The sequence below is a fragment of the Puma concolor genome, chromosome B2 (genome assembly GCF_028749965.1).
Source record: "Puma concolor isolate L17-30 chromosome B2, mPumCon1.1.hap2, whole genome shotgun sequence".
NCBI classification, from domain to species: domain Eukaryota; kingdom Metazoa; phylum Chordata; class Mammalia; order Carnivora; family Felidae; genus Puma; species Puma concolor.
In genome coordinates, this window is record NC_141671.1 from 144278336 (window position 1) to 144295876 (window position 17541).

General features: G+C 50.2%; 1 protein-coding gene across 2 annotated transcripts in view; it reads left to right on the top strand.

The window, feature by feature from the left end:
- The window catches only part of SNX9 (sorting nexin 9), a 127678-nt gene extending 123298 nt beyond the window's left edge, over positions 1-4380 (top strand). For both annotated transcript variants that reach the window (XM_086708233.1, XM_086708232.1), the window contains 2 exons: positions 2079-2170; positions 4101-4380. In XM_086708233.1, coding sequence (XP_086564359.1) covers positions 2079-2170; positions 4101-4148 — 140 coding nt within the window. In that variant the 3' untranslated portion in view covers positions 4149-4380. The remainder of the gene's footprint in view (positions 1-2078; positions 2171-4100) is intronic.
- Positions 4381-17541: the final 13161 nt, after the last annotated feature.

Below are 17541 nucleotides of genomic sequence, written 5' to 3' on the forward strand. Positions count from 1 at the left end.
CATGTTCATTTGAATTTTTTTTTTTTCAACGTTTATTTATTTTTGGGACAGAGAGAGACATAGCATGAATGGGGGAGGGGCAGAGAGAGAGGGAGACACAGAATTGGAAACAGGCTCCAGGCTCTGAGCCATCAGCCCAGAGCCTGACGCGGGGCTCGAACTCACGGACCGCGAGATCGTGACCTGGCTGAAGTCGGACGCTTAACCGACTGTGCCACCCAGGCGCCCCGCTAGCGGAGATTTTAAACCCCACCCCCACCCTCAGCCCCCAGCAAATCTGCTGTTCTTGCTGGAGAGAAATCCAAACGTGAACCACAGCTAGTAGGTAACCAAGAGCTGATTTAAAGTATTCTCATAAGCCCGTTGTTTGCAGGATCCCAGTGTTAATGAAGATTTGTAATATTTATTTATTCTTTTGCACATTTCCCTGACATAACTATGGATGACAGCCTGATCAAACCTGTACATGTTTATTATCTCTTAGAGACAGTGAAAATTACTTTTATAACCCTTAATATTAGCTCCTTCCGTAACACCGTGTGAGATTCCCAAATTCAGCTTTTAGCACTTTGTAACCTGTGTCCCCCAGGACGCTAGAATGTAAAGGGAGATTGGACATAGCGTTTTCAGCAAAGTTTGTTAATAAAAAGAAGATATTAGTTAATTTTTATATATTTGAGTGCTTTCCAGCAGAGAGGAGCAGTGAACAGACTTTTCCTGTTTTGACGGGCGGGTAGAACAGGTGTAAGCAAAGGAGAAGGGGGAAGGATGTTCTAGTTGGAACAAAAGCACACAAAAGAATGGGACAAGATTCTCTCCTCTTGACCTTCGGGCAGAAAGTATACCTGCAGGTTGTTGGGGAGTAAGTGTGGTGATTGTGGAGGGCCTGGAGAGCCAGGCCGAAGAGCCTAGACTTGACATGGGCATTAGGAAGCCATTAAAGGTTTGATGTTGGGGGCCAAGGGGATCCACTGCTCCGGGAGAGGGTGGGAGACACTGAAGGGGGCAGACGTCAGGAAGCCCACAGAGAAGACGACTGCTTCTGCAGTCTGAGAGTTTGAGGGGCTGAAAAAGATGTGGTGCTCAGAGAAGAGAAGGGCCCATTTACGGACTTTGCCAGGAAACACCCCTCGGGGCTAGGGAGCTAGTGGGACAAAGAGAAGAATGTCTGGAAGATATCCAGAGCTAGGGCAACTAGAGGCAGAAATGGGAAAGCCTGAGTGAAGATTTGGCTTTTGAAGGGTTTGCAATGGGGAATTTGGTTTGAACTTGTGTTTGAAGTTACCCAAATAGATAAATGAGAAGCTTCGCATGACTCCAGCTAACACGAAACTCAGGACAATTCCCTTTTTGTAGGAATTGGTGCCAGCAGCTGGCTTTCTGGGCACAGAGAGCAAGGGGAAATGCAAGGTGGAGGTGTGAGAAGTCCCCTCCAGAGTTGGTGATGGGGTGGGGGTGGCACCGAGAGACCAATTTCCACAAGGGAGTCATTTGTGAATCGATGGATTCAGCAAAGATAAAGAACGGGCGTCAAGTCCTCTCGCCTGGTAAGACACCGAGTTCCGAGAGCCCTGGTGCTCAGGGCAGTGAAACTCCGTTACAGAAGAGGGTTTCTCTGTGTCTCATCCATCTGCACAGCTGTTCCAGGGCGCCCCAAGAAACCTGCCCAGGCAGTGGCCACACGATGGGGAACAGGGCAGGACCCACGAGGCACCTTGCTAGGTCCTCCATAACGTGATGCTCTCAACTGCATTGTTGTCTGCAGAGAATAACCACCAAGTCAGCCTTCTGCTCGATCGGTTCTGTTGGGACAGTAGTCCACACGTGTGTGACCGTGTCAGGCTTCTTAGTATCTAACATGTAAATCCACAAAACTCATCTCTCTGCCCGAAAGTATTGTTTGCCATCAACTGCTCAGATTTTCTAGCCTCTGTATAAAGTGATTTGTCAAGAACTGCCCCTGCCCTGAAGCCAAGCAGATTAAATCCAGTTGATGACGGATCACAACCCAGCAGAGAAACCAGGTGTTGTCTGTTGAAGTTCAGGGGTACTGATTGATGTCTTGGGTTTGGTTGTAGCTGAGATGAATCACTTCCATAGCAACCGGATCTATGACTACAACAGCGTCATCCGCCTGTACCTGGAACAGCAAGTGCAGTTCTACGAAACAGTAAGTTGGCCGCCGGCCCCAGGCCCTTTGCGCGCGCGCGCACACACACACACAGAGGAGGATTTGTGGTCACTTAACTTTGACCCTACAGAGTTAACCTGTTTGTATTTTTTAATCCTAAGTATTAAACCAAAGGAGGTTAATTATTGGGTGTGTTTTTTAAAACCCTTTTAATTATATCTGCCTTTTCCTTTTCGAATGGTACAGCATTAGAAAAGGTTTCTCTTCAGGAAGAAGGAGTACTGGAGGCTGGTTGTGAGGCCCCCATAAGTCCTTTCTGGGAGGTTCCCCACCCCCGCAGCCTCTCTGTGCCTAGGGAACAGGGAAGGGGAAGGGGCCTGGCACCACAGGCGGCCTGTGGGAATGACGTCTCCCTGTCTACCGAAGGAACTTCAGAAAGAAAACAAGCGAGAGAAAGAAGCCCCAAATGTTTTCATTTAGGAAACCGCAACAGAAATGTAAACTCTTATACTCTGCCTAGTAACTTTATCGTTGACCAGGGTGTACAGTCAGTAAAGAATCTGGCATGTAAGTGGAAACTCAGACGTCGGAAGACAAGTCCTGTCACTGCGTGATTGACTGTGTGTGTTGTTTCTTACTAAGTTTTCCACTGTTTCCTCGGTATTATCTCGTGTATGTTCAAGATGGTGGTAGGCAGGCCCCAAACTCCCGTCCACGCACGTGTCCTCTCTGGGCGAGACAGCGCCGAAAATGTCTGTCTCCAACAGACTCTTGAAAGGAAGCTGTGATTGGTGTGCTCTCCGTGTGTTGTGAATTGCGTGTCAGAAGCAGCTGGTTTTGGCGCTGAGTTTCTAGAAAGAATTCCCTTCTGCCTTCGTATCCTCTGCAGCGTGGTTCCTGGGCTCTCCGGCTGCACGCTCCGTGTTAACCGGTGCCGCTGTAAGGTTGCTTCTCATCATGTGTTGGAATCACAGATTGCATTTGTTCTACGTGAGAAAAGAAGGCGAATTGCTGAAATTCTGATGATGTTGATTTGTTCAGTAATCTGAAGCCCAAGTGAGGTGTAATTATCAATGACCTTGTGACTCAAAATAGAAACCCGTGCATTCAATCACCGTCCTTGTTAGATGCAACAAGTTTTATGAGAAAGTACCCTTAAGTTGTAAAATGCGCATATTTGTTCACAGAGCAAACATTTATTGAGTACCTATTATACACCAAGCACGTATTCCAGATACTTAGGCTCCAAGAATGGCGAAGACATCTGTGTCCTCAAGGACCGTGTGGTCTCCTTGGGGGCAGGGTAGACACATGATCTCCTCTGCAATACGGCACTGGCCGTAACGGTGCACCTGTGTGCTGTCTCCACATTGGCGGCCCAGCAGCAGGCGGGATCAGAGAGGCGCGCTCAGCAGCGGGGCCTCAGGAGTCCGTGGTGTCCAGCAAGGCAGGGGGATCTGGGCGAGCCTGAAACCCGCTCTCGCTGCCTCACTGGAGGGAGAAGTGAGTAGCCTGGCAGTGTGGCTCCCCAGGGAGGAAGGGGCCGTGCTGGGAAGAAGCGGCACACTCTGGGCTCTCAGGGGGTCTCTCTGGCTGCCTGGTGCTGGAAGAGACTAGAAGCATAGCCCAGCTAAAGTATTTGTTTTTAAAAAATGTTTTTCATGTTTATTTTTGAGAGAGAGAGAGACACAGAGTGTGATCGGGGGAGGGGCAGAGAGAGAGGGAGACACAGAATCCGAAGCAGGCTCCAGGCTCTGAGCTGTCAGCACAGAGCCTGACGTGGGCCTCGAACCCACAAGCCATGATGAGATCATGACCTGAGCCGAAGTTGGACACTCAACCGACTGAGCCGCCCAGGTGCCCCTCAGCTGGAGTATTTGTAATGTTTTACTCATAAGAGATGGAAATAGTAGAATACTATGAATTCGTAACAGGCGTGATCTCTCAAGGTTGTTTCGTTTTTCACCAGATTGCAGAGAAGCTGAGGCAGGCCCTCGGCCGCTTCCCAGTGATGTAGGACAGAACGGCACACGAAGCGAACTCCCAAGCGCTTCTTTCCGACCTGGGGCAACGCAATGTGATGTTTTTCCCCTGTCATCAAAATCAAAAAGGAAGGAAAGAAAACCAAAAAGAAATAGAGTTGCAAAAAACTGCATCTACTTTATTAACCAACTGAAACGCACCGGTTACTTAGGGATAGTCTTGTTTTGTTCATTTCCACATCCGTTATTAAAACGATGGAAATCGTCTCTATTTTTGGAAAGTACTTAAAGTTATCAGAATTTTGAACAGAAGATTAGGGGTTTCCCCCACCGATATTTTACATAAAACTGTAATTTTTACGTCGCCCACGATCTTCTGGTTCTTACCCAATGTCAGGTAATTACTAATTGCTTTCTTAAAAATATGAAGTATGCCAGAATAAAATATATATATGTTCGTATATTTTTATAACTTTTCAGTCCTTTGGGATTCCTGTCTATTCAGGAAAACCTACATGCCTTTCACTGACATATTTATGACTCGGGCGCTCATGTCTTCGGGAGAGAGGAAGCAAAGAGGGGCTCCTGGGGCGGCCGGCCCCCTTGCGTACAGCTCGGTGGTGGCCCGTGGTCCCATCAGAGCACTGGGCAGAAACTGAGGATCAGATTGACGTGCACCCACTTCCCTCAGGACCATTTCGAGTGTCCCCAAGGAGGGGGGGGCTCGCTCTCCTGGCGCTCCCTTCCTCAGCTTGGTTAGGGCATGGTTCTTGCCAGAAAGACTATGTTGAGAAAGTTGGGGATGTTTCTAAAATCATCTGACCCGGCTCCTCTGCTCCCAGTGGTGGAGCCGCCCTGCGGACTCCTGTGCTCAGGAACGAGTGCTCGGGCGGGGGGGGGGGGGGGGGAGGGGGAGACACACCTTCTCCCCAGAGCTTTCACCTCGAATCTGAGCCGACAGTGGCTCAGTCCGGCCGCGTGAGAAACGTGTGAGAGCGTGATTTGCCACTTGATTTGGATGGCAGACTAGCGGGCCGAGGGTATTCTCTGGAAAAAATGAAAACACAGCTTAGTAGACCTCTCCATCCGCACCACATCGAAAAGTCTGGGGACCCATAAGGGTGACAACCTGAATAATACACAGTAACCCCCGGAGCTTTTATGTTTAAGGAGTACAGAGCGAAAGTCTCCCTGACTGCATCCCTAAACTTCAGACAGAATTTTTCTGATCACTAGGACTCCAGTTAATGGCATAAAGCAAAACATAATCTTTCTAGACTGTCAGCTTTAAATCTGAACACTCACAGACACTATCTTCCTCCTGCAGACGAGCATGTCTGTCCTCCACAGTTGCCTTACTGCGTTATCTCCACTGCTTTCGTTCTCCTGACCTGATGATTCTAGCATAGAAAATGAAAGTTTTGGGCCAGCACAAATGAAATGAAACCAAAAAATAAGTAGAAGAGGAAATCAAATGAACACGAATATGAGAATTTCTTGTTCCTTAATATCACGGGTTTTGTTAATGTTTTATAAGTAATTTTCCCTATTTGATTTTTCTTTTATAAAATCTCATAGAACAATGTTTATGATACAGCCATTTAATATATGTACAAATTGTAAAGAATATGTATAAATGTTTTACACAAATGTAAGAGCATGTAGAAGCCAACATATAAATAAATTGTTGAAAACTGTACAGTAAATTCTGAAAGCACATTTTCAAAACACTTTGGTGTTTGTGTGATTTTTTTTTTTTTTTTTTTTTTTAATAATTGCTTCTTGCTTCCAGCTGCTGAAAATAGTCCAGGGAATGAATTTGTCCCCAAAACTTAATTCTCCCAATAGGAACTGATCATTTAATTCTTTAAGTCAGAGTTATCAGTCCTAGAAGCATGTCCTAATCACCAGAGAGCTGTAAGAAACAGATACTGATGCCCAGTGTATTCGGGTTCTGCAGAGAAACCGCCTACGGAGCGTGTGTGTGTGAGTTCCCTAAGTGATGTTTGCGCTTTGTGATATCTTATAACTTAGTTCTGTGGTATGGAAATCTTATGTTACATGATAAGGAGTAAGAGAGGAAAGAAATCAGGTACTTGCTTTACACATACACAGGTATTCAAACAAAAGAAAGAGAAAAGATGACTGTTAAAATCCTTTTATCGGCCACCCAGCAGTGGCAGGGTTAGGGTCAGCCTCGGTGAGTGAAGTCTGTTGCTGAGCCCATGCATGACCTCCATCCCTGCCACCATGGCCACTGGGTTCATGAGCCCACTGGGACAGGACGGAGCGGCTGGAGAGGGAGGCTGGCTGGTATCCACAGAATGGATCGTCCTATCCGCTTGATTATTAAAATCCTCTTCTGCTGACGTCACCCTACGGTGGGCATTTATAGGACACAAATATCTTCACTTTTTGGAAGAGAGGACCATCCACATTCCTCTTCCCCAAATTTCTTGTCACCAGTTTTTCCGAATCTGACCATCCAGCCAAACCGTTGGCCCCAGCCCAAGAATTGATACATAATTGCACATCGGGCCATTTCTCCTTCCAAGCAAAGTGAACGGCCAGGTGTGCTGCTCAGAGTTCCGCCACTGGGAGGATCGCCCTTCACCGTGTCCTTTAGGGATGTCCCCGGGAGGGTCCATAGTGCTGCCGCTGTCTGCGTTCGGGCGGTGTCTGTACGTCGGGCAGAACCTTCTGTCCCCCAGGCCTGAGCCTTCTCGTCCCCGGCAGCTGATCTTGGAGAACTCCCCAGGAGGCCATCGATCAGCCTGGGAGAGAGAAGATGATGTGGCAGGAGTGGGGACGTGGGCATTTGTGCCGCTTTCTCCTGTAGCTTCCTTGTGCCTCCGGGGCCTGCTCGGGCCCGATCGTATATGCCCCCCTTCCGTCGGACGATGGAGTGCTGCTGTGCGTGTCCAGCTCCGTGTCCTGCTGGGTCAGCCGACACGTAGCTCGTGGCGGGCAGCTCGGGTCTCCTGGTAACTTGGTGGCCCGCGGGGTAAGCGTTCAGTCTCTGCTGAGGCCGGATAGCGAGGCAAGAACCGTGTGGCACAAGGGGAGTGGTTATCTGTGGAGGAGGGCAAGGCTTTGCCCCCAGATCCCAAGGGCTTGCTTTGCTACTCACCTACAGGGTGCTGCCAGAGGCTCCAAACAGCATCCCTGTGTGCTCTGACATTCCAGGCGCAACGTGCTCGATCATACGGCCCCAGCCGCAGAGCGGATCGCACGGCAGCCTGGCCCTGCTGGGGAGCTTTCTCCCGTTCTGGACCCCGTACCAAATACCTGCACACCCTGTGGCCTAGTCAAGTCGATACCTCCCACATATACCGATTTAACTGGTCCGAGGAAGGGGCCAGAAAAAGGAATCCAAGGAAACAAGATGACCTGAGGTGCTGAGAAAAATGGTAGCTGACTGCAAGCCAGGCAAAGTAACAGGAGTTTGAAAGTGAAAAATCACCCACTGAGTGTCGATACTTGGATGATTCTCCTGCAAATGGCAGCATGTTAAGGACCTAGGACATACTTCACTCTCTATGGATTCAAACACATGTGGTTCTTACATGTCGATGTCTCGTTTTCATTTGTATCAACCGTTAGATGTCACAGAAGAGCTATAATTACGGAATATGATATTTACCCATCTTGACCATGTAAAAATCAGCATTTGGAGAGGAGGGGTCAAGGCACGGTGGAAGAATGGGTGAGTCTCCTTGTCGAGCAAGTGACACCGGTCACCTGCCACCAGAAATGGCAGTCCCCGGATGTCAGCCCCCTGCAGGATTCGCAGATGTCTGGGTCGCCAAGGAGGACACGGCTCAGGCACTGGATGGAACGAACACTTTGCTCACAGAGAAGGGGCAGACAGAGATCAGCTGCAGTGATGAGTGTCGGTCCCCAGCGGCCAGCGGGTCTCAACTGCCACAGATACAGGGGGACGGTCTGTGCACACGCCTCTCGCACAGCAGGTGAAGGGCCCCAACCCTCCCCGCTGGGAACAGATAGAGCAGGGAGATTGGCCAGGTGCCAAGGGACACACGATCGGAACAGAGAAATACACATCAAGCCTGGAACAAGGGAAGATACTCCCGCATGAAATACGCCCCTTTGAGTCTTAATTTTTTCAACCTGTTGGTTTCAAATCCTTTTCTCCAAGAAAGTAAGGCAAACTTGAGTTCCTGTGGCGGGCAGGGTGGGGCACTTTTCCACTGGTCTCTTACACTCTGCCTGGCTTTGCCGGCCGTGCCCAGAATGCTGTGCCCAGACTGCTTTGACCAAGGTCATTTCTCAGGGCTGTTTCCAGCAAGCATCCCTGGTGGATGACATAATGTCTTCTTCCCAGAAGAAAAGCAGCCTTGCTTGCTGCTTGCTGTCAAAGCTGCAGGCTCCTCTCCTGTAATAGGACCCACTGCATGTGCAGGCATCCCTCGGGGTCTTCTGGTCCCCCTGCCCCCCCCAGGGACCTGCAAGGTGGGAAGAAGCTGAAGCTCACGGTGCTTGCTGCACCGAGGGTAATAAATAAAGTCTGTCATCGGACTCGCCTAAGCCTCCTGCCAGCATCCATAACCCGGTAACAGACTAATTTATTTGCTCGTAAATAGAATATAACCAAATCCCAGACCTAGCCGTTACTTTTGTACGAAAACGTTTTTAAAACAAAAGAATATGAATAGAGCCACCAGCCACCAAAAATATATACATTTGCATAGATGGCTAAAGGATGAGGAAGAATCTTTCACACTCCCCCAGCAAACGGTATAAAAAAACAGAGGAACAAATCGAAGTTTTAGCAAAGCAGGAAGGAGATTTTTTTCCCCCAGCTTCGTTGGGATATAATTGACGTATAATATTGTATGAATTTAAATGCAGAGTGTGATAGTTTGGTATCTGAATATGTTTGCAAACGATTAACCACAATAAGGTTAGTGAACATCTCCATCACCTCCCGTAGCTACAATTTCGTGTGTGAATGGTGAGAAGTTTTAAGAGCCCCTCTGTGAACAACTTTCGAATATATAATGCAGTGTGTCAACTGTAGTCCTCACGCCAGACATGGAGAATATTTAAACGTCGTTGACAATTCACAGGACAACCAATGAGCCTGTTTGTCTGAAGGCCATTAAACCTCTGGCGTGAAGACTTTTGGCTTTTCAGCCAATAGTAAACTCAAAGGTCCTGAGGGGGAAATACATGCCCATATCGTACGGGGTGGGCAGGTGGGTGGGGAGGAAGCCAAGTTCAACGAAGCAATCGGTCTGTAGGGTTTGCAGACTCTGTGGGTGGGGAGACAGACAGGTAAGGTGTGTAACTTGAATCCAGGGACCCGGGCTATGCAAGACCAGCTACTTTTAAGTTTGGAAGTACTGTTTCATTAAAGGTTGAGGGCTGGCCACCCGGCTCCCCACCCCCCTGCCCCTGGAGCCTCCCTGCACAGGGAGCCCCTGGAGCCGAGTCTGGGAAGCCCGGGAAGTAGGGCTGGTGGTGAGTCATTAATTCTGGAGAAAAGCCACTGACTTACTGAAAGTAATAGTGGTTTACCAGTAAGCCAGAGTCATGCACTTCTCCTCTGGGGATAAAGTGATGTCACAGCATCTGGTGCTGAACGTGGACACAGAGGCCTCACTGTTGGAAAGGATCACAGCCCCATAAGTTGTCCTCACAGTGGTTCTCAGCCAGAGGTAATGGGCCCCCCCAGGAGACATTTCCTGAGGGCGTTCCTGTCATCCGGTGGGTTGAAGTCAGAGATGCTGTTGAACATCCTCCAATGCACAGAATAGCCCTCACGATTTAAAAAAAAAAAAAAAAATACGTACCCAAACTGAGAAACCCCACTTTAAAGCAAACAGACAATTGCTCTTTCCTGGGGATCAAGAGGTGGTTTCAAGTACATACAGAAGGTGCTCGATAAATGCATGTGGACGAGGATACATACAGAAGGTGCTCGATAAATGCACGTGGCTGAGGATAAAAGGCTATTATCGGTAAAACCTAAAAGAAGAGCCCAGGGTAGTGCTGGAATAGAGGTGACAGGAGGCGCGCCAAGGCTAAAACCACAGCACTTAGACCAGACCAGGAAGCGGAACGTAAGCTAACGGTGAGTTTCTCTAGTGGTTCTTTGGGGGTATGATTATGAGTGATCTTTATTGTAAAATTACACTTTTTGGAGCTTTTTAAAACAGTGAGCTTGTATTATAATTCAAAGTGTTTAAGCTCTTACAGCGATTTACTTTCCTGCATCCTCTGTTGCCCGGATACTTGTTAGTACCAACGCCGGGCCGGGCGCTGACTCCCTCCGCGCTCGCACACTCAGCGGGTGCCGGTCAGTTCAGCCCCGGCGCAGAGGAACCCGCGAACGTGTGAAGACCGCCCTTCCCCTGGAGAAACCCTTGGTAATAAAAAGAGGTCTGAATTGTGCGTTGGAGCCCGGGACTCTGGTCCCAAGTCTGACGCCAACGTCTGTCACCTTGAACAAGTCGCACATGCTCTCTGACCCCGGGGCCCCTCCTCCGTGGACTGCCAGGACGAGAGCAGACGTGTCCCAAAGCCCTTCCCAGCACTGGGATCCTCCGTGAGTCATTTACGGAAGAGCGGGGTGTGAGCGTGAGGCACCGGGCCCCCCGGCCTCTGCCGGGGGCAGCACCTCTGTGATACAGCCACCCCTGGGACTTGGACAGCCGCCCCCAGGCACCCCTCTGGGACATGGTCCACGTGGGCTGCAGGGCAGGGCAGGGTGTGTCCCAGAACCGTCTGCTTTCGTCACCTGTCAACTCTGCCCATTCAAAAGCAGGGCCTGGCCATCAGTTTTACCACCTGCTGCCGGCACATCGCACCTGGCAGGGGGTAAAGGTGAGCTCGCGAGCAGACGCGATCCAGGGTGAACGTCGGGGTGCCCTCTTTCTGCTCCAAACCTTGATTTCAAAATGGTCAGCGAGCACTGACTGCAGCAGTAACGAGGTGGGGGGATGGCAGCTGACGCTCTCCCATCTTCCATCAGAGTCTCTGCCCTGCTTTCACCCGCGGGGACATCCAAGTCCAGGAACCGCCCCCTCTGCCCCAGGCCTCCCCAGCCCCTTCCGTTCCACATCTGGAGCGTCAGTAAGCATTCACTGACTCCCTCTGCCTTGGCAAACCCCGATCCCTCACGGATGATGATGGAGCCTCATGATCTGATTACTTCCCAGGGTTGGTGTGGGTTGAGTTACAGGAAAGGGAACGGTTCTCTCCGAGGTTTGTGGAAGTCCTCGCCAGCAGCTTGGCCCACAAACACCTGTGCCTTCCCGGCCACACCCGCAACAGCACAGTCTCTCAGGAGAGTCCAGATCGGCTGAGACCCTTTGAGCTTGTTATCCGAACGGTAAACCCAGTATCACGTGATGTAGTTTGGCTGGAAAGCTAACCTCAAGCACGGGACAGACCCAGAGGGAGGCCTGGGGCCTTGCTAGAATTCAGTCCCGGAGCCTCCCAGATGGAGGGCAGCCAGCACCTGCTCCCGGCCCACTTCTGGGGTGAACTCCCGGTTTGCCTGCTTCAGATTATTTTTAAATGGACTCTGTGCTCTGGCACCGGTATGTTTTGGGTGGTCAGATACTAATAACGTTTTTCTATTTTGTTTCTTAGCCATCAGAATGTAAATAATTTCCCAGTGAAGACCTGAAAAAAAGTGGTTAATAATAGAAAAGTTAGGGATGCAGGTGTACCTACAATCACACATAGATAGCTCTGTTCCTGGTTAACCCGCTTCCCAGTTCCTACTCGTGCAGATAAGGAAACACAACAGTCTCAGGCTAAATTCAGTTCACTCCCTCATTTAATAAATGTTGGCTATTAGGATTATGTATTCACCTGGACCTCAAGGAGATGCCACGTCTTAGGAACAGAGGGCCATGGGGCAGCTGGAGGGACGGCAAGCAGGCCTGATACTGTAGAGAGCAAAATGGAGTCACTCGTGTCAAGCAGGGGCCGATGTCAAGCAATGACACAAGCATCAAGGGTACCACAGCCACCAGACATCAGAGACCAGCACGAGCTGACGACACCCCAGCACTGAGAGCAAGCAGAAGAGGAGGTCTGCAGGGGCCCAGGACTGATGAAATCTCTTTAAAAAGGGAGGGTTTTTGCAGCTGCCTGACTCTTCAGACACCGACCCCTCTATCTATGTCTGACCACTTTAAAAAGGCAGCTGCCAGGGCGCCTGGGTGGCTCAGTTGGTGAAGCGGCCAACTTCAGCTCAGGTCATGATCTCGCGGTCTGTGAGTTCAAGCCCCGCATCAGGCTCTGTGCTGACTGCTCAGAGCCTGGAGCCTGTTTCAGATTCTGTGTCTCCCTCTCTCTCTGACCCTCCCCCGTTCATACTCTGTCTCTCTCTGTCTCAAAAATAAATAAACGTTAAAAAAAAATAAAAATAAAAAAATAAATAAAAAGGCAGCTGCCGCCGAAGGCTTTGCCGGAATGATCCCCAAACAGAACTGGGGTCCTCCACGGCGTGGACAGAAGAGGCAGCAAGAGCTGACCCAGACGGACCGAGGCCTCATTTCAACTGCGCGCCCCCAGACTGACTTCGAGTTTGGTTCGTTAGCTTCCCCCGCCCCCCCCCCACCCCGCCCCTGTTATCTTGTGTGCTGTGTGACCTATCTTGTGTTCCGCTTTGTGCGTGTCGTTGAGTTTGGGATGCTGGGCCCGCTTCACAATTATGTGGACTTTGCTGTGTGACCGAACGAGGCCGACACTGTGGAAAGACACAACTGGCCTGGGCTCCTTCAGGGCGTGCTCGTGACGGGTACAGAGGACTGAAAGGCGTGTGGCCGGAGCTATGACAAGACAGTCTGGCCTTTCCTCTGCAGTAACCGGAGCCTTGACTGCATTGGCCTTGATGGGTTTTGTGGGACAAGCTTGAGCCCCTAAAGGCGCTGCCTCTGATGATCCTGCGTGATGCCTCCACACTCCGACTGGGGACTGTCGGACCTATTTCCAGCCCTGTGTGACCTGGGAGGACTGTCTGGCCCAGAACTGAGTTCTGGCGGTCGTGTGACTGTCCTCACATGGTTCCCTCACGTGAATGCGTGCACCCAGAAGCAGCCAGTCTTGTCTTTCCAGGGGACTCGCCCCCGGAGCACACAGACCCGAAGCCCCTCTCCCCCGTCTCGGGAGATTCCTTCTCCTTGCTCTGCCCCTTCCGGTCGTGGCCGCCTGGTCCCCCGACAGATCTCTGTCTCCTCAACTTGGCAAGACCACAAAACTCAATTTGGTTTCCCCCTCCCTGCTCTGGGCCTGGAATCTGCACTCAGGCAGGAATTTGGGGCCCTCAGGGGGCTCACGCTGTTTGTGGCTCTCCTCTCGAGGATCAGAGTCCGGCACCACCTGTTGTCTGATGTCTGAAGCCATTTTTCATATCGTCTATCCAGTTTTTTCTTCATTTAAGGAGGGGTAAACTGGCCTCCGGTCCACCATCGTTGCTGAAAGTGGAAAACATACGGTTTATTTTTAAAAATCTAAGGCTGGGGCAGGTTTCCCATTTGCAGACAGCACTTGGCACACGTACGGCTCGAAATGTGTTCCAGTCGTCCCTGCGAAGCCGCTTAGAAGCATAAAGTGGCAGCAAAATCGAGACGGCTGCACTAAAGTTTCAGTGAGGCCCAGTGTTACTCTAAGTCACCTTTACCCTCTTCTGCAAACCTCACCTCCTGCCTCGTCAGCCCTCGGTTTCAGGACCCCGGCACCACCCTGAGAACGTGACGGACAAGGCTGGCGGAAGGCACACAATTCCTGGGGAAACCGGCTGGATCCTGCGTGTTTCCCTGTAACCACCACCCCCGCGCGGCCTCCTTTGCGAAGCAGTAAAGCTGTTGTTCCTCTTTACCCCAAACTCTGTCTTTAAGTTATATTTTGACTGCGCGGCACGAAGGTGGATTTTTGACAACACCCGCGGCAGGCATCACGTGTCTTAGCATCTCGTGGCTCACTCCTTCCTCCGGGTCCCCCGACGCCACCAGGCTTCCCCGTCTCCGTAAAACTGCGGGTCACGAGGTGCCTGGCTTTGGCCAAAGAGCGATTGCTGGTGGGCGTCCCTCCAGATCCTTCTCCGCCGCCCGAGGTGACCGGGGGGGTAAGCGCTGACATCGAGGGGCTGAAGGGTTCAGGCGGCTTAGAACTGTGAGCCAACACACAGACGGAGGCGGCCTGGGAGGCTGCTGTCCCCTCACCCCCGCAGACTTGTGCGAGCAAGAAATGACCCCTGCCACGTGGAGCCACTGAGCTTGGAGTTATTTCTGATGCGGCAAGAGCTACACCAGCCCCCCTCCTCTGACTGGGGTAGTCGCTCTTTATTGAGCCAGAGGGTGAGTTCACCCTGACTCTAAACAAGTGTCTAGGGGCGCCTGGACAGCTCAGTCGGTTAAGTGTCGTACTTCGGCTCAGGTCACGGTCTCGCAGTTCTTGAGTTCGAGCCCCGCGTCGGGCTCTGTGCTGACACCTCGGAGCCTGGAGCCTGCTTCAGATTCTGTGTCTCCCTCTCTCTCCGCCCCTCCCCCTGCCCTCTCTCTCTCCCAAAAATAAATAAACATTAAAAATAAATAAACATGGGGCACCTGGGTGGCTCAGTCAGTGAAGCGTCCGACTTCGGCTCAGTTCAGGATCTCACAGTTTGTGAGTTCAAGTCCTGCATCGGGCTCTGTGCTGACAGCTCAGAGCCTGGAGCCTGCTTCAGAATCTGTGTCTCCCTCTCTCTCTCTCTCTGCCCCTCCCCTATTCACACTCTGTCTCTCTGTCTCTCTCTCAAAAATAAATAAACATTAAAAAATTTTTTTTCTTAATAAACAAGTGTCTAGAAATAGGTTGGCTTTAATGAAGCAGACATGTTTGGAAATGTACCATTTGGAAAACTGTCAACCCACCTTACAATGAAGAGTAAGAAGAAGGAAAACAAATGTTTACAAAAGCAAATAAACCATTTTCGTGAGATTGAGTTCTTTTGTTGGTGTGTTTAAATCATTCTAGACAGATCGATCCATTGTAATTCGGAAGGGTTTATTCTTCCCTCGAACGGAGTGGGAATGAGTTCACATAAAGGGTAGGCCTATACCTACAACTGCAGAAATTTCGACCCCCTCCGCCACCCGGGGAATTAAAGTTTTTCTTGAGGAGCCCTTTCTTCTTGATCTTCTTGTTTTGTGTAACGTTAACTGCATTTTCTAGGGCCTTGGAAATTTCTTTGTGGTTCAGATTTACTTCCCCGCCACCTTTAGAGATACTTGGGTTAGCAGCTTTTTCTTTTTTTTTCTGATTTTTTTTTAATATTTACTTATTTTTGAGAGAGAGAGAGAGAGAGAGAGACAGACAAAGCATGAGCAGGGGAGGAGCAGAGAGAGAGGGAGACACAGAATCCAAAGCAGCTCCAGGCTCTGAGCTGTCAGCACAGAACCCAATGCAGGGCCTGAACTCACAAAGGGGGAGATCGTGACCTAAGCCAAAGTCAGACACCCAACCGCCCAACGACTGAGCCTCCCAGGTGCCCCTCACTGTCTTTTTAAAGGTATGGATAACTCAGGTAAGGATTCAGAGCTGCTGCTTGAAAGACGAAGCCAATTTCCAGACTCACCAGACACACTCCACGGACCACATCCTGTCCTTCCCGTGATTGCTCCCCCCTCTCTTTCCTTTTAACACGTGGACAGAAGGAATGTCATGAAGAGGGAGGGATGAATCACCTCACAAGTGGATGAGAGGCCGTTTCCACTTAGCCCGTAAAGCTTCCAGCTGGTTCCCCAGGTCAGCTGTCTGAGCGAGACCCAGTATTTTAATCCGGCGGTCATTGTGGAAATCGCCAGGGGCTCTTCACTCTTCAGAACATCTGTGGGAAGCGGTAACTGAAGGCAGAACAAAGCTCTGCTCTTACCCTTTGGCCAAAGGAGTGGAAATAGAAAGGAGCTGAGCCTCGAAGAGAAAGGAGAGGATCCTTCTGCTGACGAGGTGTGTTTCCTTTCAGAGCCCACTGCCCTGTTTGGCTCCGAGCAGAGTGGGAGATTTTTGTAGGAAGGGTTTTGGACAGAATGGGGAAAGTTGGGGCAGAGAGAAGGGAAAGAGAGAGCAGTAAAGGCAGTGAAAAACACCTGGCCGTCTAGGCCGTATTATTGTTTAAATACATCTGCCCAGGCCCAGGTGGTCTGCCGGGGAGAGGAGGGCAGGACGCAGGTCAAGCTTGCAAAGAGCTGCTGTGACCGGAGGCTGAGGTGAAGCTAGAGGGGGAACCACCTCGGATTTTTAACATAAATATACTTAGAAGCTCAAACTCTGGGACATTTTTGTAGTTCCAAAGCCACGTCTTTATTGAGAAGCAAACAGAACGCCTCTTTTTTTTGTTTTTTAATGTTAATTCATTTTTAAGAAAGAAAGAGATCATGGGGGGGAAGGGGGGGGACAGAGAGAGAGGGAGAGAGGGACAGAGGATGCCCTACACTGACAGCAGTGAGCCTGATGCGGGGCTCAAACTCACGAACCATGAGATCCTGACCCCAGCCGACGTCTGACGCTCAACCTACTGAGCCACCCAGGCGCCCCCAGAACGCCTCTTTTAACAAGGGGTCCTTTAGGAAGCTCTAGAAGTAAGGACCTAAGAAGGATAAGAGCCAAGTGACCTGGGGTCACACCTCCCTCTTGCTTTCTTTCCTGCTCAGTAAACTGTGACACGCCCTTTCTTAGCTCTCATTTTTGTTACATCTTAAGGTGGATTCACATTCAGTTTTGTGCTTTAAAAGGCCACATAGCTTGATTTGAGAAAGGCTGTCACAGTTTTCCAGTCTCTCTTCCATGCTCCCTGAAGAAACATGTCCGTGGTTCCAGTGACAAGTTGACCTCCTGCTTCTAGAGCTATGCCAAACATACCAATGATGGGGGCCTTACTCAGCAGTCGAGGAAAAACCCTCCAGCCTGCTGAATTCATCAGCAACACAGTGGAAAAGTAAGTTCTCTCAAAGAGAGAAAATATGAAATCAGAAGCAGCGTAGCCAACAGAAACACACACACACACACACACACACACACACACGGTGGGAAGTCTGGAGAGCCGGTGTCTGACAGCAAGTTTTATACGGGCTTCCGCCCGTGTCTCGTGAGCCCATCAGGGATCACTCCTGCCCATTCCACTTCGTGATTGCCTTGGAAGGAAAGAAATAACATGTGGAAAAAATTAAAATAACTTGTAACTGTTTCTAGGGCAGCGTTAAGGCTTATGCTAAAATAACAAGACTGATTATCAGATGCTGGCTGTCCTAGATAGGGGAGATGCTGCTGGTCACCCAGCCCCAAACCCATTCACTCCCCTCCCCTTTCTCTTGCCCATCTCAATCGAAGAGACAGGAAATGTCCCCATTGTAGCTAATGCCAGCCATGTGACACAGTTCTGGCCAATGAGACTTCAGTGGAAATTTGTCA